We start from the raw sequence: 25,995 nt of genomic DNA, 5'->3' as shown, positions 1-25,995 counted from the left end.
GTCATTACCTAACGTCACACTTTGGCATTTCTCAGATTTTTTTCATTAATAGAAAAGGAAAAGAATATTGTGTATACAGTTAACCTCTATTTTTCTGTAATTCATCGTGATTAATTATAAATATATGCTCCTTATTGATTCCTTAAAAAAATTATAGTAATAAATAATAGGCGGCCTTTCCGCTAAAAGCGATTTGTTCCAAGCAACTTTTGGATAGAGAAGAGTAATTAATGTGAAAGTGAGTTTGTTTCCTGTTAACGTCTAGTAGGCTTTTATACTACATCTATTGAAGTAGGAATTGCTCAGAATTTCTCTTAAGAGTATCAATGGGACAGGTTATTCTTATCAATTTAATTTCAATCCCAATAATACGACTTAAGTTAGCAATGATGTACAGATATTTAAGAAAGTGGATTAAAGGATATTCTTATGTAAAGCTCCAGACTGTGCTGTATGAGATCTGGCATAAAGAGACGTTAAATAGAAAACTTCATTCGTTTGTAAATTTAATAATTTTAAAGATGATAACAATTGAGTATTTTCAACTTTTTTTTTCAATTACTATTTGGTATACTTACTTTACTTAATAATATACCTATCTATATAATATATTCTATATAATATATCGTAACATCTTAGTAATATACCTATCATAAGGTAAATATGTTTATACTAACACAATAAAGAGAAAACTTAAAATTTTTTGTTTGTTTGTAATGAATAAACTCAAAAACTACTTTATCGTTTTTAAAGTTTCTTTCAACTACAGGAATCTATGTTATCAGTGAGTAACATAGGCTGTATTTCATAAAAAAAACCCTTGTAAAGCGGGGTCGGACCGTCACTATTTCATGTTTTGCTATATTACAGACGATTATATATATAAGCCTTTGTTATCAGGCTGGGCGTATGGTTATTAGCTAATGTTATAATTTTTTGCTATAATTCGATTGTGCTCCATGATTAATCAAATAATAGAAAGTTGAGTTAGTAAATATCAACATTAATTATTTTTAAATACTATTTATTCGTTCTATTATATTATCTTGTATCATATCGTACCTCATATCATAATTTGGTTACAATTTCAACTACTTATTAAAAGGGGAAGGAGAGGGATTATAGCAGTGAGGATTTAATTGTGGTCCCATTGTAAGGACTATTCCTAATTAGGTACTTCTCATGCGGTCTTTCCCCGAAAGTATTATGGTTAATTTAAGGTTTATTCGTCACGGTAGACCAACTGGTCTCACTTTATTCATCTTCATTTATCCTTAATACCCCGTCAGTGTGTAAGTACCTATAGCGCAGGCGAGCCTACCATTCAATTTTCTTTTAACAAAAAAACTAATAAATAGTGGGAATGTTATGAGTCTGTTTTTATTCTGGTAAATAAGTAACTAATTGAATTAATTAATCTTTATTTAGTACATAATGTTTTTATGGGCTTAAAAATAAACAATAAATTATTATATCTAATTATAAATTTTACATTTTCAAGTAACTTTTTTATTATTCATTATCGATAACTGGCACGCCAGCTGATGTAGTTGAGGTTGTCGATACTCCAGAGGCAGTTTGACTCTGTGCCCACAGGCTGGGGTCCACCATTACGTATTGTACAGGGTATGCATATGTCGGAGGCCAAGCGGCTGGAGTTTTATTCGTGACCGAACCAGTCGCTTCCTCGGTATTTCCTGTCTCCTTGAGGTTATTTAAAAGATCAGCATATGCTGATATTATTTGAGGATAAAAGTAGTGAAAAGGATTATACTGGGGAAGAGTGGTACTAGCAGGGGCATCACCTGTATTACGTATTTCAGTCGGATTAGAAGGCAAGGCGTTAGATGCCGAGACAGGGTAAGGATAAGAAACTATTGAGTTACCTTCAGGATTTCCTGGCACAGGGTACGCATAGGCATATTGAAGAGGAGGGTTGACTACTGCTCGTTTCTGCGTATTCGCTGTTTCATCCGAATTGGCGATATTTGGCGGATATGCGACAGTTGGTTGTGTATGAGCAGCGGCTACTGGTAGAAAGTTGACGGGCTGGTCAGTTAGCCATTGTGATTTGACTCCATTTTCTTCTGTGGCTGCCACGTACAGATCTCCCGTCGTTCCGTCCATAGATGGCTTCACATAAAGTCCATGGACTGGTTGGAGATTATCTGGTGCGCTCCAATAGGCTGTGCGTCCACTAGCCGTGGCAATCACAGCCAAGAACACCAGACATAAGCGATCAACCATGTTGATTTGTTACACGTATGTAACACCCAATATTATCTATCATTTAGGAGTGAGTCTGAGTTTATATATGATTCCATCCCATAAGGAGGTATAGAGATAACGTAAATTAAGTAATCGTATTTTTAATCAGTACATGATCGTGACACGTTTCGATGTTCATTGTCCCTTACATACTATCACGTTTATCTTTCCAAATTTGATATTCGAACAATGATAATTATGAATAAAAGATAAAACAGTGTTTAGTAAAATATGGTAAATATTATTGTTTATAGTTGGTATGTATTTAAAAAATATTATGTATACGAAAACATGTTTTAATTCAAAAACGTCTTTTTCTTAAAAAGTAGATGGTTGTAAATTATAACACATATAATTTTAATAGCTGTTAAAATGTGAAACTGTTACTGCATGTTATGAGAATAATCGTTGGCACAATTTCCAAGCAGGTGACTTTAAAGTAATTACAAGAAATAAGTACCTATTGAGAATAAACACACTATCCGTCAGCAAAACAAATGAATCGTTCCAAATTCCGTATGAAATTACTTGACTGTCAAATGTTCTCGTACTATTTGATTTTAAATTGATACATTATAGTAATTCATATCCGCATCTTGGTTTATGTTATAAAAACACTAGAATTAAGAATAGGCACCTGTTCCTGATAGAATAGAGCATATCGTAGTCTAATATATATTATTAATGTTAAAAGTTTATACATTAACATTATATTTCAATTGTAAAAAAAATACAATATTACGCCTAACAAAATATCGTACTATATCAGCCATTAACTGTCCACTGCTGAACATATATCCTTATACTCCATAAGGATTTGCTAGTAGATACCATGCTTGGGCGGTGAGTTGGCAATCGCAGATAAGCTTTGGTGATGTTTTAAGAGGAATGCTGCTCTCCATCCCTCGACCATTAAGTTACCTTAATCGCTTCTTACGATACCCACGGGAAAAGAAGGGGTCTCCCATTATAAGCAGGGACCACACGGCCAATCAAAATACATATAAGTATAATCATTAAGTATGTAGTACAGATAATTAGTCACACTTCATCTTTTAGTTCATTCAAACATACAATGTTTCGCATAAAAGTAGTACTCGTAGGATAAATTAGTAAGTAGAATTACCATTATTTATCTATTTTCCACCACTTATAAGTTAAATACCATTTAATCTTATAATCCTGTTTTAGCTATTGCAGTGTTATTTTTTATTTCTTATTAGTTGACCCGGCGAACTTCGTACTGCCTATCAATTTAAGCTGTTTTTTACGTGACTCTTTCCGATATTTTAATAGTTATTCTACTATTCGTGGCAGAGACGAAACCAACGAATCATAGATCATCAAACTCTGTCCAGCTGTTCTGGAGTTATAAATGGTGTAACTAACTAACTAACTAATAAAATCGGGTAAATAGATACAGATCGAAATCGAACGCAATGTAGAACGACCCTCTACTAGATGGAGCGACGACCTCAAATGCACTGCATGGAGTCAGTGAATGCAGGTGGCTCAGAACCATTCCCTATGGCAGTCTATGGGGAGCCTTATGTTCAGCAGTGAACGAAGAATGGCTGAAATTATGATGAGAATATAGTAAAGAGTATAGACAACAACAGTCAACAAATGTTTCTGTCTGTCACATTTGAGATCATAGTCGTGAGCATATTTACAACACGGAAATTGAGATATTATAACATTGAAAACTGTAGTGACTGTTATAACATAAAAGTTTATATCAGTAACAATAAAATACGAACTTGGGTTTTATCGAATATTGTTCTTTGAAAATGCAAGCACAATACATTTTTACTGCGATCCTTATAAACAAAATCTTTGCATATAGAACATCCATATGCCTGAGGAAGCACGAGGAGTTTTCTCTTTGTGGATGGAAGTGTCCGGCTACGTGTGTGAATCTACGTCTGTTAGCGACTGAGAAAGTGAACTGTCCTTCTGTATGGGAGTGCAGAGTGGGCTGCCAATGTTCAGCTGGATTTATCAGGGATGAATACACTAAGAATTGCATTTTAGTACAGGATTGTCCAGGTAAATATATTATCGTTCATGGTACAGCTAAAACATGCCTGTAAAAAAATTTACTATATATTAAAATTTTCTAAAATATAATTTAGAGATATATACTTGCTATTTGTATTAATCGAAAACCATGGTTATTGATTTTATTTTCTGTGTTTGTTAGTATTTTACATAAAAACTACAGAAATAATTATAATGGAATTTTCATATATGGAGCAACATATATGAGATAAATTTTTTTTTTATAATTGAATGGGTAATTAATTTTTAATTTCCTTCCACTCTTATTATGTTTTCCGACCGGTAGAAGCAATAACTGTTATTGGGATTATGACTGAATATGGAGGACTGAATATCTCATATATGGAGGAACATGAGATAATTCATTGACTTTTTTTTATATATTTACTGACATTTAATTTTCCGCTTACTCCTATTCCTACTGCATCTTTCTACTAGTGGAAGTACGAAGTGTTATTGGAATTAGCACAATATCTTGTTAAATGCCTATGAATCTTTGTGCTACAAGAAACTATTCTCATAGCTGCTACAGTACCTAAATGGTATACCTACGCCCTTATATCATACGTATAGAGTTGGCATATGTATCAAAATTATTTGGTCTGTTGTTAGTTTTACATTATAGAATGTACTTAAACTTAATAATGTATGATGGATGTCTTATTCGACCTTATAATATACTGCTTATGATGCATCACGCGAACGTGATATTTATTATGACAAAATAATTTAATTATAAAATGAATCACATGCGCATTCATCAAATTTGGATGTATTTAATACAAAATATTATAATATTATAAGAATATAGTCTACATATAATATAATTCAAGTTAGTAAATAACTATTTTTGGAAGATTATTTTTGAACTCGATGAATGCCTTATTTTTAGAATCTATGTTACGTAGATACGAGATAAAGGATTACCATGGTAGCCTTGCTATCTAGTAATTAGTGTGGCCAGCAACACAATGTATGGTGTAATGGTATGGTGACCCCGCTTTCATTACTGGTAAACTCTGGCAATATATTAGTGAGTGATGATAGGCGAGAATGAAATCATATTATTCAATCCATTGTGATATATTCTCTAAGAACTTCACAATGGTTTCCAGGGGGTTTTTATTGAGATGAAAATGGAATGGTAATGGTAAACACTGGTAAATGATATCTCTAGTAAATGATGTTAAGTGAGGATGAAGATAGGTGAAGTCGTCTTGACGAATTTTCTAGGAATTAGAAAACATTATTAACAATATTTTCCAGTGAGAGCGTATGAAGATTGTTTTGATTGGATATATTGTGAATATTTTAGAGAGACATTTCGAAATCTTGCGTAGATAAGCACCTTACGTTTATTTGCGATTTCGAAACGAGATTCGTGTCTTTGGCAGTTGGAAACCGGAATAGCATAAGGTTTTAGCGGTTAGGACATGGTTTAGCAGTATGACAGTACCCACATACTCCCTCCGGAACATGTGGATATCCATGGCGGAATTTTCAAAGTAAAAAAGGCAGCATGTCATTAATTTATGTAAGTGTGAATACTGTATTTCAATTGAAATTCTTTCGTAGACATACCTATGTTATTATTTCTTTAATTTTCACAAAATTTTTGTTCTAAAATATAGCATAGGTGAATTCTTAAAGTTACCTACTACTACATACATTTTTGATTTAACCTTGTATATTGATGTGTCTACGACGTGATCAATTAATAATTAAAGATTGTGTCCCACAAAAAAGCCGACTTCAATTGTCATTAATTTTATTTTATATCTCAATAGTTTAATTTTTAGATTAATTATTTTGGTCTAAAAATTAAACCACTGAAATGATTTTGATAAAATTTCTATGGTCCCATCTGCAATAAGAATTTTCCAAATTGGTTTAGAACTGATGGAGTTATGAGGTAACATATACAGAAAATAAACAACTGAATTTAGAATGAATGAAAAAAAGTAAGAAAAAAAACCATTTCCATAGGCAAATGGTTTATAAATAATAATATACTAGCCGTTTCCAGCGGCGCTGCCTGCTTCTAACTATGTAGTTTCTGTATAACATTTCTCTTGGAACTCTTCATGAATCCATATATTGTATTATATGCTTAAAAAATAATTATGTACTTAATACCTTCATAAAGTTTCGGTCAATTCAACTTATCTTTTTTATATATTTTTATTTATGAACCGATTGAAATAAAACAAGTACTAATGTTATAATATGTTAAGTGGAGCAAATCCCAAAGTATTAGTGAAAACTGCATTCAAATCGGTTAATTCGTTTCTGAGATTACTGTGCATAAATGTACAGATAAACAGACAAAAATTCTAAAAAATCATTGTTTTGGGTTCTATTACGTTTATAAAGCCCCTATAATAACTTTTTTTTGTATATTTTCCATGTACCAGCTGCGATTATATTTTATGTATTGATTGATTGATATATGAGTATAGATGAAGATGGAAGTAAGTTAGTTGGCTCATCGCGACGAATACAACAAGAATTAACCACTATGTTTCCTAGGGGAACCGCGTGGAGGTCAACCAGATAGGGTATATCGCTAGCAATGGCGATTTTAAACTGCATTAATAACAATCCCTTTACTCTCTATTTTAGTTAGTTTTTATGTGTACAAAATATTGATGTGGGATATGTGGGAAATTTGAATTAACCATTTATTATTAAATATTATACTAATATAATATGTAATAATGGTACCACCATATTATTGTGCTCATTCTTGTAAAATTTACAAAAGAGATCACAACAATTATTCAGTGTTTGCAAAAAAATACTCGGTCATGTGTCGCAAAATATACTTAGATTGCAAACTAAGTAATTCGAATGTGATATTGTATAAGCAAAATTATGTATAAATATTGGAGTGGTGTCGATTTCAATAACCATAGTACCGAATCATCTTAACAATGAAGGTTGCTACTTCTCTGTGTATATTCGCTGCTGTCGTATTTGTTGTGGAGCCGGCGCCTACTCTCGAGGATGCTTTAGCACAACAACTTGAAGACACAGTACTGCTCAGTCAGCAGCCGCAGATCCGACGAGAAAAACGCTCCCAGTACCCATCGTATGGCGGATACGGCGCTCCATGTGGTGGCGCTGCGGTCGCGGCGCTCCCAGCTGTCGCTCCGTTACCAGCCGTCGCCCCTTCGGCCTACCAACTCAACTTGGGTCCCGTGCATGCGGGATACGGATATCCACCACCTCATGCACCCCATTCCTATTCTTACGGAGGGCCACACTACCGATCTGACGAATTTGGATCAGACCACGAGACTTTCTTCCAAGACATGATGGCTGAGCACGTCCCGATGGCACGGTATGGAGGATACGGTCCAGCTATGCACGCTGGTGGTATGGGAGGATTGAGTGGTATGGGAGGATTAAGCGGTTTAGGACAGCTGGCGTCTGGTGGGGCGGCTCCCTCTGGTCCGGCCTATGGAGTGTTCCCCAATGCGAACGTTGGTGGATGCAATGTCCCACTTCTGTTGAGTTGTTCGCCATCGATAGTTCCAGGGAAATTGATAAAGTCCCAGAGTTACGGATACGGTGGCGCCCCCGCGGCGGCGCCGGCGAACGCATACAGAGGCGTAGATGAGAGCCATCACGAAATGCATGAGGAGCACCACGAGGAACCCGAGACTCATGAGCACGCGGCCACTTCCAGTGAGGCTGGCCATCCGATGAGCTCCCACCAGTAAAAGTAATTGTTAGGTATAGTTGTACGTAAATAATTGTAAGACTGCTGTATAATATAATAAACGATTACACGTTTATATAATTTTTTGTAGTTTATTATTTAATTTGACTGACAAAAAATGTGATTAAATTTATAATTAGATAGATGGATAGATAGATATATAATTTATTTGCATTACTTACAGCGCACAAACAGCAACAGACACAAATGCACAGTGAAAAAAGATAAAAAAAGATACATGTACAAAAAATAAAAAAAAAAACAAAAACAAAATCAAAATGCATAAAATTAGTAACAATATTTTTTTCTTCATGCGTGTGCGTAATACAAAATGGCCACAACTCAGCTTATTTCTTTGCCCTAAAAAGAGCAAAACACTGATATTATGTTGTGGCCAAAAGTAAGTCGCGAAATACCATGATGATATGAATTATGAGAAAATATAAATTTTTTTCAACAAAGATACCTAGTAGTAACTAATGTAGGCTACATTTTTAAATATTTTCTTCCTCTGTATACCCATCAACACTCCACAACTTAATGAGTACATTAGAGCGAAAGATACCTAGTTTAATTAGAGAGGGATGTGGTTTGAAAACTGAATGACATATTCAGGACTCCATATTTACCAAATTTCAAACTATCAGTTCTTATTAATCTTATTAGGTAATATTTATAAATGCGAAAGCTTGTAAGAATGTTTGGCAGAATAGATGTAAACATCTAAGAACAAATAAATTACTGTTTCACATAAAAACTACTGAACGCATTTAAATGAAATTTTGCACACAAATAGATTATATGCTAAATTAGAATACAGGATATTTTATATACTGATTCATGCGGGTAAAGCCGCAGGATATAGGTAGTGTTTTTCTAAATGTGTAAAAGAGTTAATCTTTATTACTTAGCGCTGCAACGGCTAAACTAATTGTCATGAAATTTGAAATATATTATTACTATTTAGAATGGAGAAGGATATAAGCTATTGTATTTTTATGGATAATAATCCCGTCTAAGTTATCAGTATATACTAGCAGGACACCAGTGATAGATGACAATGAGAGCAGGTCAATTATCCCATCATGACGAATTCCACAAGAATTAACTATGATGGTTTCTAGAGGTAACCGCGTGGAGGTCGACCTGATAGGCTATTTTACTAGCAATAGGGTTGTTAGACTCCGTTATTAACAATCCCTTTCCTCCCTTAGCCTAATGTTTATCCCGGTCAATCAATACACCTTGTTCATGCGGACGAAGTCGCGGATAAAAGCTAGTCTTTACATAAATTGAAAAAAAAAATTCAGCTTAAAACCGTACAAGTATCAAAAATAAATCGTAAAATAGAGTTTTTATTTAAAGATTTAAACATTAACTTCATATTTACTAATACAGTACCTATTATATTATTCGTGTCAATACTATAAATATGAAAGTATGTTTGATTGTCCCTTCTCATTTTAACCCATCTTTATGAAATTTGCTATACAAGTCATATTGTTGTATGATAAACATCGAAGACATACTATTTTATTATATCTTTTTTTTATACAACTTAGAATGGCAAACAAGCTGACGGCCCACCTGATGGAAAGTGATAACCGTCGCCTATAGACATGAGCAGTACCATGGATATAACAGTACTGTTTCGCCCATGATACCTCCATGCGTTGCCATTCCTGAGGACTGAGATGTTATTCCTCTGTACCCAGTAAATTCACGCCCTTCAAACCGAAACACAGCCGTGCAAACACAACTGCTTCACGGTTGAAACACGAATGGGACAAAGGTACCCAAGCAATCCTTTCCTTTCCCGTGAATGCCGTAAGAGCTGACTAAGGGAGGGCGAGTGATGGGCAGCAGCGTCCCTCTTAAAACATCTCTAAAGGTTAACTTCGGTTGCTAATCCACTTGCCAAGCATGGCAACTACTGGCAAACTCCCCATGGGGGACGCTTATGTTTAGCAGTGGACGGTTAAGGGCTGATTGATTTGAAGATGAAGGTCTCTAACCAGTGCATGTTGCCAGTGATGACTTAAGGAACCGAAACATGATCCCACACGATTGCCCGTAAGCAAAAGCTTCAAATTACTCACGGGCTATGGAGAGGGCTATACTCGGAGTCTTTTTGCATTATAAAATCCGAAACGAGGAACCAAAATAACCGACATGGCCCGAAGGATAAGCAAGCTGAAGTAGCAATGGGCTGGCCACATAGCTTGATGAACCAATAACCGATGGGTAAGAAAGGTACTTGAGTGGCGATCGCGTACGGGCAAACGCAGTGTAGGAAGACCTCCCACCAAATGGAGTGACGACCTGAAATGCATTGCAGGGAGTCAGTGTATGCAGGTGGCTCAGGGCCGTTCTTTATGGTAGTCTATGGGGGAGGCTTATGTCCAGCAGTGGACAGATATTGGTTGAAATGTCATCATTGACTACAAATTTATTTATTTATACCAAATGAAAAGGCAATGCTCATTAAAATCGTACTATGAAGAAATTAATGAACAATGGTTTACTTTGCTATAATTTAAAACCTTATCTAGGCCTTTTTAATAATCCTTCCTTTTTGATTGAAAGTATGTAAGGAAAAAACCAGGCAAAATAGATAATTATTTTTATGTTTACAATATTATTATGTATATAGTGTAAAATTAGCGTTTGTAAAAAAACATATTTTAAAAAACAGTTCTAAGGAGTACAAGTATGCTATTTAAATCATTAGGGCATGTATAACGTAAGGGACCGCATTATAATGTAGGAGTTGCTGTAATGGTAGTGTTAAGTAAATAGATATATAGAACTGTAAATATATATTTTAACACTTATGTCCATTTTTTTATACATAAAAACACAGTGAGTTCATTAATTTCTTGTTACATATGTATATAATGTGGGTGTCGTAGGAGGCGACTAAGGGAGGGCGAGGGTTAGGCAGATATTAACCAAAGGCAGACTGTACAAAAGTTTTATAAAAAAAAGGCTTCAGCGTCCCTTTTAAAACATCTCTAAAGCCTAACTCAATCTGTTAACTGCCAATAATGACAAAATGTGTGAAACTGACTATTGTAATATTATCATATCACCTAATTGTATCACATTTTTAACAAAAAATTTTATTCACTCATTCAATTGCGGTTGCTAAGCATGGTAACTACTGGCAAACCCTCCAAAGGGGAGGCTTATGTTTAGCAGTGGACAGTTATAGGCTGATATGATGATGATATGTATATAAAGAACTGTGAGTATGTAGTATTTCTACTGATCATCCCATATATAATAATGCAAAAGTTTGAGAGGATAAAGGTGATGTACAGATGGATATTATTTCCTCTTGCACGCAAAAACTAACTGAACGAATTTGAATGAAATTTAGTACATGGATAGGTTAACATACAGGATACTTTATATACTGATCGATGCGAGCGAAGCCTCGGGTTATATTTAGTATTATAAATTTGAAAATGGATTTGTTTGTTTGTTACCTGTTCACGCCTTAATGGCTCAACCAGTTGTTATAAAATTTAGGAGTTGTACATGTACTTATAGAATGGATAGGAGAATCTGAGCTACTTTTAATTACAGTCATTGAACATATCTCGGTCAAATAAACAAAGCCATGGGCAAAGCTAGTTCTGTATAAAATTTACTTGATAATATTTATGGTATATTGAAAATAAGATCAAGCATATTTTTCACAAACATGTGTAACATTTCAATCAGGAAGTTAAAAGCACGTGATAAATTCTAATTAAGGCATGCTGTACGTGCTAAATGTTGCAGATTATTAGGTAAGTGGTATTTTATCTCACACATGTGGACGTAGGATCATAACGGTATTTAAAGGTTAAGTACGCCCGACAGAAGCCACAATCAACATTCACAATGAAGATCGCTTTGGTAGTACTAGTCGTTGTGAGTTCAGGCTTGGCTGCACCAGTCGACGACGTTGCAGGACCGCAGAAGTCATCATCATACGGAGCGGAAGCGCTGCTGCCACCACCTCCACCACCACCACCACCCGTACCAGTACCAGCACCACTAGCACCAGCACCTTGCGCCGGGGCTCTTCCATACGGTCCCGTGTCAGTTTATTTTGCTCCACAAGCTGCTCCTGCTCCACAGCCTCACGCATACCAGCCACCGCCACACTCATACCAGCCACCGCCATACCAGCCACCACAGTATCGTGAAGAAGACTACATGCAAGAGGAAATGAATCCATCAGCTCGTTCATATTACGATTCAGCACCAAGTGGTCCACTAGCTCTGAACCTTGGAGGATACGCATCAGGAGGTGCTAGTGCGGGTATCGCGGCAGGAGCAGGTACCGCATCAGCAGGTCACGCCGGAGCTGTAGGCTTATTCCCGAACGCGAAAGTGGGCGGTTGTAACGTTCCTATATTATTAAGCTGTTCCCCAAATGTGGTAGCAGGACATTTATCTGCTCCGCAATCTTACAGCCCAGCGTACAGGAATCACGAAGAAGATACTCACACTAAAACGAAGACTGGATGGGGTGAAGAACGTACCGCTAGTCATCATAAAGTGTCTGTAGACTATCCGGATATCAATGCAAGCAACCATCATGTGGTCTCTAAAGACTATCCGGTACCAAATCTTACGCGTATCGTCGCTCACCGTGTAAACCAAGAAAATGACAAGACCAATGACAAGCAATCGGAGAAGAAAGTTAATTAAGAATTAAATTTTAAATATTGCTTTTTTACGTTTATATGGATTCAATAAATGATTGATTTATATCTATGTTTTCTTTTGTTGCAATATTATATTATAGTGTAAGCGTTTGTTTGAACCTGTTATGCCACTATAAGTGACAGAACACACACACACACACACACACACAGACACAGACACACACACACACACACAAAAACACATATGATAGATGACAATGAAAACAGGTCATTCCGCCAATCATGATGATTTCATCAGGAATTAACCATGACACTTTCTAGAGGGACCGCGTGGAGATCGACCTGTTAAATCAACTAAGAATCCCATTGCTAGCAATATTGGGCATATTGCTAGCAATGGGATTTACCATTATTAACAATTCCTTTCCCGGGGGAAAGGAATTGTTAATAATGGTGACTTTATTTATATTAATCTATGACCAGGGTCCTAGATCTTAGAATTTGTTTTTTTTTTTGTATTTTATCAGCCGTTAACTGTCCACTGCTGAACATAACCTCCTCCATAAGTGGGGGTTTGCCAGTAGTTGTCATGCTTGGCATGCGGATTGGCTATTGCAGTTTAACTTTTGGCAATGTTTTTACAGGGACGCTGTTACACATCCCTTGACCATAAGACCATAAGTTAAAGGGGTGGCCTATTCTATGCCGGGACTTAATCTTAATGTGATGAAAATATAAAGATAACTCCGCCTGTGATATCGGTATACGCTGATGGGGTACCAGTGAGGGATGTCAGGGGAAGAAAGCAAGTCAGGTGGCTCATCGTGAGTATTCATGAAAAATTAATTACGATGGTTCCAGAGGTGGACCTGATAAGTATTGCTTGCAAACATTATCACCCGACCACTGATATTCCAACCGTCCACAGCTGAGCATAAGCCTCCTTCTTGGGGGTTTTGCCACGTACCAGTAGTTGCCACGCTTGGCAGGAGGATTTGCAACCGTAGCCAGGCTCTGGAGATGTTTTATGGCCTATTCTATGCCAGGACTACACGGCCATTATTATTTTATGTTATACATTAAATAAATTGTTATGCTCGTTTTCGTGGATTTTATGAAATCGTTTCATTTACATAACACAAAACTCAAATTATGCTATCACTATGAAAAGTTTTATCCGAATTAATACATATCATCATATTGACTACTTTTGTAATGATTGATAAAAGACTATTTAGTTTAATTTATTAAATACATCCATAAATAAAGAAACGTTTGTTAGGTTTTCAGGAAATTGTATAAGGTTTTATAAAAAAACTGCCAAAATCTATTCTGGATCTACCCGAACGACGTTTTAAAGCTGTTGTAAATAAGAATCTTTCTGGAAAGGCCTATTACAGGATAGATGATATTAATGACAAAAATGCTTGGCAGAAATAAACTCAGACTAAATTTCTATATATAAGCGTCACATTCAAATTAGCATAGATATTTTTGACGTAATTGCGTATCTTGAAACAAGTCATGCTTACTTCAGATTAGTGGTGGCGTGGTGGACCGGGTCGCTGGGCTTATAAAATGGTTGAACACAATGATGATTGGTTCATCCGTCATACTCGTGAACGGGTGCTTCTAGTAGGGACTGGCCTGTTCAAAAATAATAGATTAATTGAAGCTTTTTATTTTCTTTCTTTTGTCGATACCGAATTTGTGATAGTCATTTTATACGTAACTTTTATTTGAAAAAAAAAGTAACAGCTGTGTTTCTTGCCCGTTCTTCTCAGCTGATTCCTATTCATTCTGAACCGGTCGGTAGATTTTTATAAAAAGTGACTATTCAAAAATGCTTATTATTAAGTTAACTTAAATAAAACGATTTATTATTATGGTTTTTATAATCAAAAAAATATTTTATTAATGTTTTCGTTTTTTTGAAAACTATGTGATGTACTAAGACGTAAAAAGTAATGGTATACATTTTACTTAATTTTATTTTACTTAATAATTATAGATTATAATCGAATATATATATATATATATATATATATATATATTACGAAATGTAACTGCGAACTACAGATAGACAAACATTTAAAAAGAATATTTGTTTAACCTCTATTGCTCCTATTTTTTTTTTGATGGGTTAAAATGGTATGGTAACCCCGTTTGCGCTAACGGGATACGCTGGCGGGGCACCAGTGAAGAGTGATAGATGAGAATGAAAACAGGCCAGTTAGCCCATCATGATGAATTCATCAGGAATTAACCATGATGGTTTCCAGGGGGAACCGCGAGGAGGTCGACCAGGGTGGGTATATTGCTAGCAATAGGATTCTCAGTCTCCATTACTAACAATCCCTTTCCCTCCTATTGCTCTTATTAAGATACCTCATATTAATTAGTCTTAAATATCCTCCATGTACGAACATAGTCTTGTGGGAAAAAGGGATTGTGAGTAATGGGACTAAAAGCTCCATTGCTAACAATATACCTTATCAGGTCGACCTCCACGTGGTTCCCCCTGGAAACCATCCCGATTGTTTTTTTTATGAAATCATTACTATGGGCCCAACTGACCTGCTTTTATCGAAACCTATTATCTCTCACTGGTGCCCCGCCAGTGTATACCGTTAGCCCAAACGGGGTTATTATTCCATTATCATCCATTAAAAAAAAACATAGTCTTGTTACAATTTTATTATATTAGTAAGATAAATAAGGCTATAATTACATTTTATAAACAAATTGTGTGGTAATTGTAACAATTATACTATAATTGTACTTGTGAAAGTTTGTTAACGTGTTTAAACGTTTGTTATTCATTCACGCATAAACAACTGGATTAATTTGAATGAAATATTGCACACCGGTAGGTTTTTTGTATATTATTATAAGTAGGTAAAAGTAGCTTAGTGATTTTAAGAAATAGCTTTAAAGTTTCTTATATTTGTCTATTTGCTAGAGCAAACAAAATTTTATATTTACGTTAATTTATTAACACCTAGACGTATGTTACATCAAATTGAATTGTATTTGCATGACTGTGTTTCGGTTTGAAGGGTGGGATATGGCGTGAATTTACAGGGTACAGAGGAATAACACCTGAGTCCTCAGGAATAGCAACGCATGGGGGGGTATCATGTGCGAAACAGTATACTCTGTTATGTTCATGGTACTGCTCATGTCTATAGGCGACGGTTACCACTTTCCATCAGGTGGGCCGTCAGCTTGTTAGCCATTCTAAGTTGTATAAAAAAAAAAAAAAAAAAAATCTAGCTGACCTAGTTAATTCACATTTGAAATTTGTAAAGCAGGTTTTTGATTTGCTTGTATTTTTAGTCTTTTTTGTGTGCATAAATTATAGGCCTGGATATATTATTTTTTATTTTATATATATATATATATATATATATATATATATATATATATATATATATATATATATATATATATATATATATATATATATATATATATATATATATATATATATATACATACAAAAAATATGTTAATCAGTTGTATAAGCCTCTTTGGAAGTTTGGAATATATTTAATATATACTACTAATAAAAACAAATACATATAGATATAACACTCATTAATATAAATATATATATTATGTAGGGATTGAACTCAACCCGTAACAAAAGATATATTAGAGGGAGAGATATATATATATAGCGGGAGACTTTGTATAAAAGTGGGCTTGGGTACCTCTGTCCCATTCGTGTTTCTACCGTTAAGCAGATGTGTTTGCTTGGCTATGTTTCGGTTTGAAGGGTGGAATTTGGCAGTGAATTTACAGGGTACAGAGGAATAACATCTGAGTCCTCAGGAATGGCAACGCATGGGGGATATCATGGGCAAAACAGTATACTCTGTTTTGTCCATGGTACTGTTCATGTCTATATGCGACGGTTACCACTTTCTATCAGGTGAGCCGTTAGTTTATTTGCCATTCTAAGTAGCATAAAAAAAATTAGACGGCAATGGCTAAATTGTATATCAAAAATTTTATATTTCTTTCTTTTTTTAATCGATATCTATGACAAACTTTTTGCAGGATATATTTATATTAGTATAAAATTAAATATTGATAATAATTATACAAGTCATAAATAGATATTATATATATATATATATATATATATATATATAAAACATATATAATTTTTAAACGTAATCAGTATGTTCTAGGAAGTGCGTGATAATTTATTGATTGACACAGAAGGCGCTACTTCAGCGATTCTGCGATTGATAATTGTCACGTATCGTAAAATCTTTATTTCTAAAGGCATTTTTGTAATGATTCAATTAGTATAAATGTTACGGAAGAACAGCTCTCAGCATCAAATGCAGTAACAGAGGCACACAATGAAGACCTTAGTAATGTTCTGTGCTCTGGCCGCAATTGCCATTGCAGCCCCCTCGACAACGGGAGAAGAATTCAAAAGAGTTCCGCCAAGTCAATGGCCAGAATTTATCAAAAGAGAAAAGAAGTCCCCGAGGTACTTCGCGGAACCAACAACATTCACTGGAGCACAACCGCTTCATCTTACATCGGAATTTGATGATACAACGGCCTCAGGAAGAAGCTTTGGTTTCAAAAAACCTATCATAGTGAAGAAAACTGGAGGACATAAAGGATATCATTTATATAGAGACTCCGAGGAAGAAAGAGCACAGTCTGATCCACAAGAGAACTGTTCTAAACAAGTGAACGTTAAACTGTGTGATAAAAATAATGTAGATAAAGTTGTTGGCGGAAGATCTGTTAGGCAAGAAACTGACATGCACGACGATAACATGGAACACAGTATCAAAATGGCAAAAGAAGCAATAGAAAATCTGCAGAGAGATTTAGAACACATAGAACACGTTTCAGGTGTTAAACCCCAAACACACAAACCTCGAGAAGTTGATTCAGCGCATAATGAATTCCACGATGAAATTGAAGTAGCAAGGCAGGCATTGGATCATATCCAACGAAATTTTGGAAACCTTGAGTCAATGGATCTGAAAACTACAACATTACATGATGTACAAGATAAGCGAGAGACAAATAACCATGCCCAATTTGTACAAGAAAAAATGGCTCAATGGAAAGAACACAGTAAAAATAATATAGATAATGGTAAAAATATGGAAGATACCTTTATGCCCATTAGTCGGGAAAGCAACAGATTACAATTTAATGCCACACCAAAAGATAAGAATATGGAACCAAATGAAAAGTTAAATACTCATGAAATATCTGTAAGGGAGAGTAATTTTGAAAATGATGCTCATAAAACAGATAAAGTATTCAAAGACCATCAATCAAATACTGGCAAGCATGACAACAAGGAACAAAAATTCTTTAAAGATGAAATGAAGACATCGGAAACAGAATTTAGAGAATTTAAAATGGAGCCAGAAATGATGAGCAGAAATACTGAATCATCAGTTAATAAATCACCTGAACTTTCATTCGATGTTCATAGCAATGTCTTGAAAATGAAAACTCCTGTTAAAAGTAATGAACCAGGTGTTAATAAGGCTTTTGAAAAACCAGCGGCTAGTGGTATGAAATCTGCTACATTCGAAAGTAATATGAACAAACACAGTGGAAATGACCAAAACGATAAGAAAAAATTTAAATCTTCTGAAACAAGTAATTTTGAGATGATGCCAACCAATCACCATAATACTGGTGAAAATGAATGGAATCATTCTAAAAAACATAACAATCAAGACAAAAGTACTTGGAAACATATGAAGTCTGCGGAAAATTCTGATAAATTTCATAATAAAGACAAGGAACACAAGGAAATTGATCCAGAGTCATCAGCAAGAAAAACAACAGAATCGGATAGCGAGCACCACATGCCAAAGTCTGCAGGTTCTACAGAACCAGGCTCAAACAAACCAATATTTTGGCCACAAAAGAATAAGCAAAATATGGAAGAAGTTAGCCAGATGAAAGCTGCAGGGGAATTTCATAACGAGCATATGTTAAATACACATATGCATGGAGATCATCATCAGTTCATGCATCCTTCACATCCACATAACCATATGCATGTTGGGAGTGGTCTTGAATTTCACACACACCATTCATCACCAATGAGTCATGCTAAGGCAAATGATATGGATAATTTTATGCAGCCAACACTACAAATGAGTATGGGTGATTTTATGGGAAAATCGGCACTGGAAAACATGCTTCAATGGGCACACAAGGATGATGGAGGAAGATCCGCTTACGGACCTGCTTATGGAGGCAGTGGAGGTAGTGGTGGTCTTAACATAGCAGCCTCAGGAGGAGCTGGTTCTAGTGCAGTTGGAGTATTCCCTAACGCAAACGTGGGAGGCTGTGCAATTCCATTGCTGCTTAGTTGCTCTCCTTCTGTGGTGCCCGGTAGCTTAACTAAGTCTGGTTATGATTCCGATTCGGGTTATGCTAGTAGTATGCCTGCCTATAGAGCAAATGAAGAACACAACATGCATATGAAGCGTGAAATTACAAAAAGCAACGACAAATCAAACACTAAATTAAAGCGAGAATCAACGACAACAATACCAACGATGAATGCAAACTCTGCTGACAAAAAACAGTAATTAAAAATATTTTGAGTTCATAAGAGACAATGGCGACTGTATCACAATTATATTAATTTTCAATTATTATAATTATTTAATTATTTTGTATCTCTTATTTAAATTTACTAAGACATCACAAGTTATTAAGCAATAAAAGTATTTTTGTAATACATTTATGGTCACTTATTTTATTTTAAACTGTGACCTGTTCCAACTTTGTACGTTTTTTGTATAAGCCCCTATTACTCATTATAACGTAGCTTTCTAGAGGTGTAAGAATTAAAAAAAAACCAGCTGAGTAGTTTTAAGTTTACCCATCACAAACAATATCCTTTATAATATTCGTTCAGACTTCCCTATAATATAACGTTAAATGCCATAGATAATCCTGCTCAAAATAAGGTTATTGGGTACTTATATCTATTTTTTTAATAAATTAAATCGTAGATAGAGAACAGGACTTCGATTCCAAATAATAAAACTGCGTACGAATTGATTGTATGTATGAACTCTATTAATATATGTGTATATTTAAAATCAATAACTTTGATTCAACTGATTCCTATAGATTTCTAATAATAATAATACAATGAAATTTCATTAATAATTCTTATATAAAAGTATTTAGTTATTAAAAATTAATATATAACAGGTGAAACCAAATTTGTACATTTTTAAATTTTAGTATAAAATGAAATTATTCCAGGACTTTGAAAATTTTAACGGAGTATTATAATAAAATAAATATTTACATAAAAATAAACTTTTTATTTAGTAAAAACACAAATGAAGGTTAGTATTATATTATCTGTGGTAAATGTATTCATAAAATTTGAATCGTTTAACGTGGATGTAATATGAGATATTGCATATTATTTTATTTTCGCTGATTAATGATATATTAATAAAGACAGTATACATTACTGCACGGGTTTTCAAAGTGAGGAAGCGCCTCACATTGGGTGCATAGAGATCTGAAAAGACTATCTATGAGGTAAAGAATATAAACCAATGATCCATACGTCTGACCTTATAGGTAGAATATTGACTAATATAATAAAAAGTATAGTTAGAATTTCTGTCTGTTTGTTCTGACATCATATAAAAACGATTGCACCAAATTGGTTGCAGTTTAAACAGCTCTGAGGATGTAATTTAAAACTGGTATTTGTTTTGTCTATATCTACAGGTAGTTACTTACTCCCTAAATCCACGCGTACAAATTTGTGAACAAAGCTATTAATTATATGCGATAATATCATGTAATTAAATAAATAGGTAGAACTAGTGTACCTAATATAGTTTTAATCGTGCCCAAACATACTAGATAATGAATGACATTTAATAGACATACTATATTGAAAATTTTTGAATACTAGCTTTTACCCATGACTTCTTCCGGGTAATAAGGATACGTTCAGTGACCTAAATAAAAAGTAGCCTATGTTGTTCTCTATTCCTTATATTATACGTATAGTAAAATGTATAGTGATCGGTTAAGCCGTTATGGCGGTAAAAGGTAATAAACAAAGTCACTTTCACATTTATAATATTAGAATATAAAACGAGGAATTAAATAAATATTGACAAATGGATTTTGCTTTTACTTTGTCAAGAATATAGGCAGCTTCAATTGGCATATAATTAATATGGGCCAACATGGGTGTTTACAACTTTACAATTTGCATTGGTGTAAATCTGTCATTAGTTATAATGATATATAATAATTTACACCCATAAATATAGTAACATAGACATAAAAATACAGATGAATTGAGAATCACCTTTTATGATGACAATTTAAAATGCAGATATGACTAACATAACTTTGGAAACCATTGCATTGAAGGAGGACAGGGAATGCCCATATTGTATGTAGTTTTATTTGCCATGTTGAGGTAACATGACCAGTGTATATGTAAATTTTTAAGGCGTGTACAATTTAAAATTTTTATTACACTTTCCTTCATAATGAAGGTATTATTTTTTGTGGCATTATATTTTGCGAAGTTTCATTTAATTTATAGTATAACAGTACACCAACATAGACTAGAAGACAACAAGTCTGCATCTGGTTGGATTAGCGCTGAAGAGTACAGTATTGAAGGGCTAGATAATGTAAACATTCCGTTGTCTCCAGTCATATGTTCAGATCGACGTGGAAGTCAAGCTTGTTCTGGAAACACGAAAAGTGGTAATAATGTAAGTGAAACACAAGTAACAAAACCGCCCGACTACAAAATTCTATATGAGGCCGCAGTACAGCCGACTATCAGATCACAACCCTCTGTTGAACGGAATACGCCATGGGAAATTATTAATCGACGAGAAGCTAATATGGCAAATTCAGTACCCATGGTTGCAGTGGGTACGTACGGTGGCATGCAATACCTGTATGCACATCCAAACTTACTTGCTTCAACAAATCGTTTCCCTCCAATTTCAAATTTACCACCTGTTTCTTCAACTCACATTCATGAATCGCTTCCAGTTCAAGACCAACAGAATGGAAATTTTCTGAGTAGACCAGTACGATTAATACGTTCAAACGAGGAAGAGGATTTTTTAGCGGAATTATCGCATAGAGCAATAATGAAGAACATACTTCCAACGATGTCAGTACGGTCTCCTTATGTTAACCAAGTACCTTATTATTTGCCTCAAGTAGCAGTATTTCCATATACTGTCACTGGTTGTTCATTACCATTGTTGTTATCTTGTTCACCTAATATAAACTATGGTACTTTAGATCAAATGATGTATCGCAAACCTTACAAAATACCACCTCCGGAAAAAGTGTACGAAAAAGATGTCGAGCTGAAACACGCTGAGGTAAAGGATGTCGATAAAACAAAAAGTCCAATAAAACATGACAATATTATGATGCAACTCATGAAATCGACCACTACAAAGAATCCTTTGGAGAATGCAGATCACGTGAAACATAATAAATTTGCTGACTCAAATTTAAGTGAAATGAAACATACTCGTACTGATATCTTAAAGGGGAAACATGATCCACATGATTATAAGCAACTAGTTTTCAAGCAAACGGGGAAGAACCACACTGACAAAATATAAGATTTAAGACAATCTTTTACGTTATAGATTATGTATAATTTGATTATTTCATATTATTTTAAAAGTGTTTTTTTTTTAACTGTCTAACTGAATTAATATTATGTTACAAATTTGAATTAAAATATTAAAAGATTCTCGCATGAGTTTTTATTGATCTATATTATTTGTACAACTATTCGGGCAGATATGCTGCACAATAGAATTTATTATGAAATAAGAAGATAATTTTATAGAACGAGTTACCAGAATTATTGATAAAAATTTATTCATAAAAATATTGTTAAGGCTTAACTATTATCGTTCTCAGAAATGTTAATGCATTATGATCACAGTACATACTGTGATGTCCCCCGGTACTATTTTTTTCTATAGGCGATGGTTTCTACTTTTTTTACTAATTTATGTTTTTATATTGTTATACTTTAAACATATTTATAAATAATGGAAATGAAATTGCAAAAAGAGGATAGTTGCAGAGGATAGTTTGTAGAGGATAATGAGTTGAAAAACAAACTTACGTCCAATAATTGTTATATATAGTAATTTAATATTAGTTTTAGTACTGTCGAATGTTTACTGATATATTAAAGTTATATAAAAAATAACCATACATTTACATAGCGCTATTCGATATTAAATCGATTTCAAAATAGAGAAATCGAATAAATTTTCTCACGTATATTATTTTTATCGAAAGTGTTAAATCTCATCTTGCTGATATACATATATATACATATATATGTATATACAAATTTTGTCAATTTCAATGTATGATAAAATTAAAATATGATTTTTATGGAATAAATGAATATTTATATAATATATGAATTTATATATATATATTTTGTTTGTCGTTAGATAAAACTTCGTGTCCACCAGAGGAGGTGATGGGCTTTAATCTTCAGTGCATCACACGCAAGCGCACCACAATCACTAATGATATCCACTGGGAATATTATGATGAAATGCCTACGTACGAGAATGTTCCAGAAACATTAACAGGATAAGTTGTAACTGTGAAGTGTCGACATTAAATTGTATTGTAAATATTCACAATGTGTAATGATATTCATTGTTTAGTAAAGAAATATTACCGTTTTTATAATGTATGATGATGGAATGGTAAACCATACTGTGCAAACGGTATACGCTGGCGGGGCACCAGTGAGGGATGATAGGTGAGAATGAAAAAAGCAGGTTAGTTAGCTCATCGTGATGATTACACTTGGAATTCAGCACGCGGGTTTCTAGGGGGGACTATGGGGAGGTCGACCTGATAGGGTTAATTGTTAGCAATGGAACTGGTAGTCCACATTACTAACAATCCTTGCCCCCCCCCAACCCCCCAAATATTATAGATAAATAGTAATAATATAAATAAATAAAAATAATTAAATTTAAATTCTACTATCTATAACTACTACATCTTATTAATATTATAAATATGAACGTTTATACAGATGTTTGAATGTTTTTTACTGTTTTATAAAAGACCATATTATGGATTAATTCATATCCAGGATACTTTTCACCATAATTTACATAAGTAACAGCATTTTTTTAATGTAACTTAGAATGGCATACAAACTAATCACCTGGTGAAAAGTGGTAACAGTAACAATATAACAAACTACTATACATGTAGCTACAATTTGCGGAATCTTGTAAATTTGTTTGACGTATGGACAGTATATGTATGATAAAACTCACTTCTAAGAATGAGACTTACTGCTAAATTAAATAAAGAGCTAATATGGTGATTTATATATGTACGTACCTATTACGAGATATAAAGAATGTTGCATTCCATTTATTCAATTTTAATTTAATTAGTTATTCGTTTTTATTTATTTAGTTAGTTTCTATAATTAATATGTAAATAAATTATTAATGTATTAGTTATTTGAGTTTTATTTTATGTTAATAATAAATAAGACGTATAATGTATAATTATTTTTTTGCTACTTGAAATCCGTCGAAAATGATTTTTTATTTTATAAAATTTGTTTTGTCCAAAATCTTGATTCTTGAGAACAGTTATTTAGTTTAACTTATATCTAATAGGTACTATTTTATATGTACTGAGGTTTAACGAATACAAATGACTTGCTTTTGAATTATTATGACCTTTTACTTATATTTATTTGTTATTTACATTAAATATCTTAATCTCTCTTTTAAGTGACTTTCAGATTTATTATTATTATTATTTAACTCTTTATTGCACCATAAATAAAAATATACAATTACAAGTGAATATTTTAGATATATTTCAGAATTTTTTCTATATAATAGGGAGCAAACGGGCATGCGGCTCACCTGATGGTAAGTGAGTACCGCCGCCCATAATCACCCGCAACACCAGAGGCATTGCAGGTGTGTTGCTGGCCTTTTGCATTTAGATAAAAAAAATTTAAATACTTATATTTAAAAACTCCTATAGCTATTTTTTATAATAAGTAAAGATGTTTTTGAAATAAAAGTTAAGAGTATAAAATGTTCAGATAGATAATAATAGTAAGAAAAAAAAATATATACTTACCGAATTGCTTGATGCATGTTATGGTTATTTGTTATTTAATTAATAGTAAATTAATATTTTAAGAATTATCTAATTAAACTGTAAAATATCTTTTTACTAGGCATATAGAATAGATGACGTATTTGTAATATTTACACTATAAGGCAATAAAAACCGTAGATAGAGAGATATGCCTTCGAGTTATTTGCGTCAGTATAAATTTGTAGAAATCTGTTCTTACAATTCCCACATTTAGTGACGTAAACGGTTTTGTAAACAGAGGTAGTGCGAGCGAGTCTGTTAGGCACCTGGATGGGTTTCCTGTAACGCAAATGTGACGTAGACCCTTATAGATAACAAGGAGATATTTATAAGCGCGGAATATAAGTTCACATATTATTTGAGTACCAGACTTGAATAAAAACGTAGTGCGAAACTCAAAAAATAATTGATATAACCATGAAGTCGATACTACTTATTTTTGTTGTGATTAGCATCGTGGTTGTAGGGAGTGCAAGACACATTCAATTTGACGTTGTGTCCAGTGGCGATGATGCCGAGTTAAATATCGACACCACAGAGAAAATTGCGGATATTCATGATACGTCTATTGTAAGTTTTTTTTTTATTTTTAACATTTTGTTTTAAAAAGGTGTATTTATTATTTGTCCAGGATAATAGGATATTATAGTAATACTATATATTATAAATGCGAAAGATGTTTGGATTTTTATGTGTTTGTATGTATATTACTCATCCACGCTTCAACGGTGCACCTACCTGGTTATAACCAAACTTAGGAACTTAACTTACTATTTCACGTAGGCAAAGCCGTGAGAAACAGCTAGTGTGACTATATACGAACTAAATAGATGATATATCGATAAAAGGTTAGGAAAAGTTTTTATAGATAGATTGTTGAGTGGACAAGGACAGGAAGGTCTTTTTAAATTTGGAATTGTGAAATTGGCTCTGTATTGTTTCTAATTTAATGAGTGATAAATGTAACGTATTAATAATAATTTTAACTATATTTTTCTTGCCATTAATTGGGATATTCTTTATTTTACCAGATATATACCAGATATACCA

At 33.7% G+C, this 25,995-nt stretch overlaps 5 protein-coding genes across 7 annotated transcripts; 4 read left to right on the top strand and 1 right to left on the bottom strand.

Moving 5' to 3' along the window:
- The first annotated feature begins 36 nt into the window (after nt 1–36).
- LOC116413413 (uncharacterized) lies at nt 37–23,712 on the top strand. Of its 3 annotated transcripts, XR_008253630.1 has the most exons (4): nt 37–238; nt 4,115–4,317; nt 13,362–13,541; nt 23,241–23,362. XR_008253630.1 is itself a non-coding variant. In XM_031912526.2 (2 exons), exons 1-2 carry the CDS (start codon nt 4,059–4,061, stop codon nt 23,387–23,389), a joined length of 408 nt encoding a protein of 135 aa, XP_031768386.2. In that variant the 5' UTR covers nt 2,417–4,058; the 3' UTR covers nt 23,390–23,712. The 3 variants fall into 3 exon arrangements, 1 of the variants encoding a protein (XP_031768386.2); XR_004224091.2 differs by lacking the exon at nt 4,115–4,317; XM_031912526.2 differs by lacking the exons at nt 37–238; nt 13,362–13,541 and having other exon boundaries at nt 2,417–4,317; nt 23,241–23,712.
- On the bottom strand, nt 1,405–2,339 carry LOC113517362 (uncharacterized). Its single transcript, XM_026902017.3, has one exon. The coding sequence runs from the start codon at nt 2,245–2,247 to the stop codon at nt 1,513–1,515; it is 735 nt and encodes a 244-aa protein (XP_026757818.2). The 5' UTR covers nt 2,248–2,339; the 3' UTR covers nt 1,405–1,512.
- LOC116413412 (uncharacterized) lies at nt 7,215–8,136 on the top strand. Its single transcript, XM_031912525.2, has one exon. It carries the CDS (start codon nt 7,263–7,265, stop codon nt 8,052–8,054), a length of 792 nt encoding a protein of 263 aa, XP_031768385.2. The 5' UTR covers nt 7,215–7,262; the 3' UTR covers nt 8,055–8,136.
- On the top strand, nt 17,044–19,473 carry LOC113517364 (LIM domain-containing protein A-like). The gene has a single exon (XM_026902019.3). It carries the CDS (start codon nt 17,094–17,096, stop codon nt 19,317–19,319), a length of 2,226 nt encoding a protein of 741 aa, XP_026757820.2. The 5' UTR covers nt 17,044–17,093; the 3' UTR covers nt 19,320–19,473.
- Nucleotides 21,183–22,474, top strand: LOC113517365 (uncharacterized). The gene has a single exon (XM_026902020.3). It carries the CDS (start codon nt 21,273–21,275, stop codon nt 22,380–22,382), a length of 1,110 nt encoding a protein of 369 aa, XP_026757821.2. The 5' UTR covers nt 21,183–21,272; the 3' UTR covers nt 22,383–22,474.
- Nucleotides 23,713–25,995: the final 2,283 nt, after the last annotated feature.

The sequence above is a fragment of the Galleria mellonella genome, unplaced genomic scaffold (genome assembly GCF_026898425.1).
Source record: "Galleria mellonella isolate WM207_F2 unplaced genomic scaffold, CSIRO_AGI_GalMel_v1 utg78, whole genome shotgun sequence".
NCBI lineage: Eukaryota > Metazoa > Arthropoda > Insecta > Lepidoptera > Pyralidae > Galleria > Galleria mellonella.
The sequence above is the reverse complement of the archived record's forward strand: the minus strand, read 5'-3'. Positions and strand labels throughout refer to the sequence as shown.

Coding starts and splice junctions, on each gene's coding strand:
- LOC113517362 (XM_026902017.3), bottom strand. CDS start 2,247: ATGGTTGATCGCTTATGTCTGGTGTTCTTGGCTGTGATTGCCACGGCT.
- LOC116413413 (XM_031912526.2), top strand. CDS start 4,059: ATGCAAGCACAATACATTTTTACTGCGATCCTTATAAACAAAATCTTT. Junction 4,318..23,240: donor TTTAGTACAGGATTGTCCAG/GTAAATATATTA, acceptor GTTTGTCGTTAG/ATAAAACTTCGTGTCCACCA.
- LOC116413412 (XM_031912525.2), top strand. CDS start 7,263: ATGAAGGTTGCTACTTCTCTGTGTATATTCGCTGCTGTCGTATTTGTT.
- LOC113517364 (XM_026902019.3), top strand. CDS start 17,094: ATGAAGACCTTAGTAATGTTCTGTGCTCTGGCCGCAATTGCCATTGCA.
- LOC113517365 (XM_026902020.3), top strand. CDS start 21,273: ATGAAGGTATTATTTTTTGTGGCATTATATTTTGCGAAGTTTCATTTA.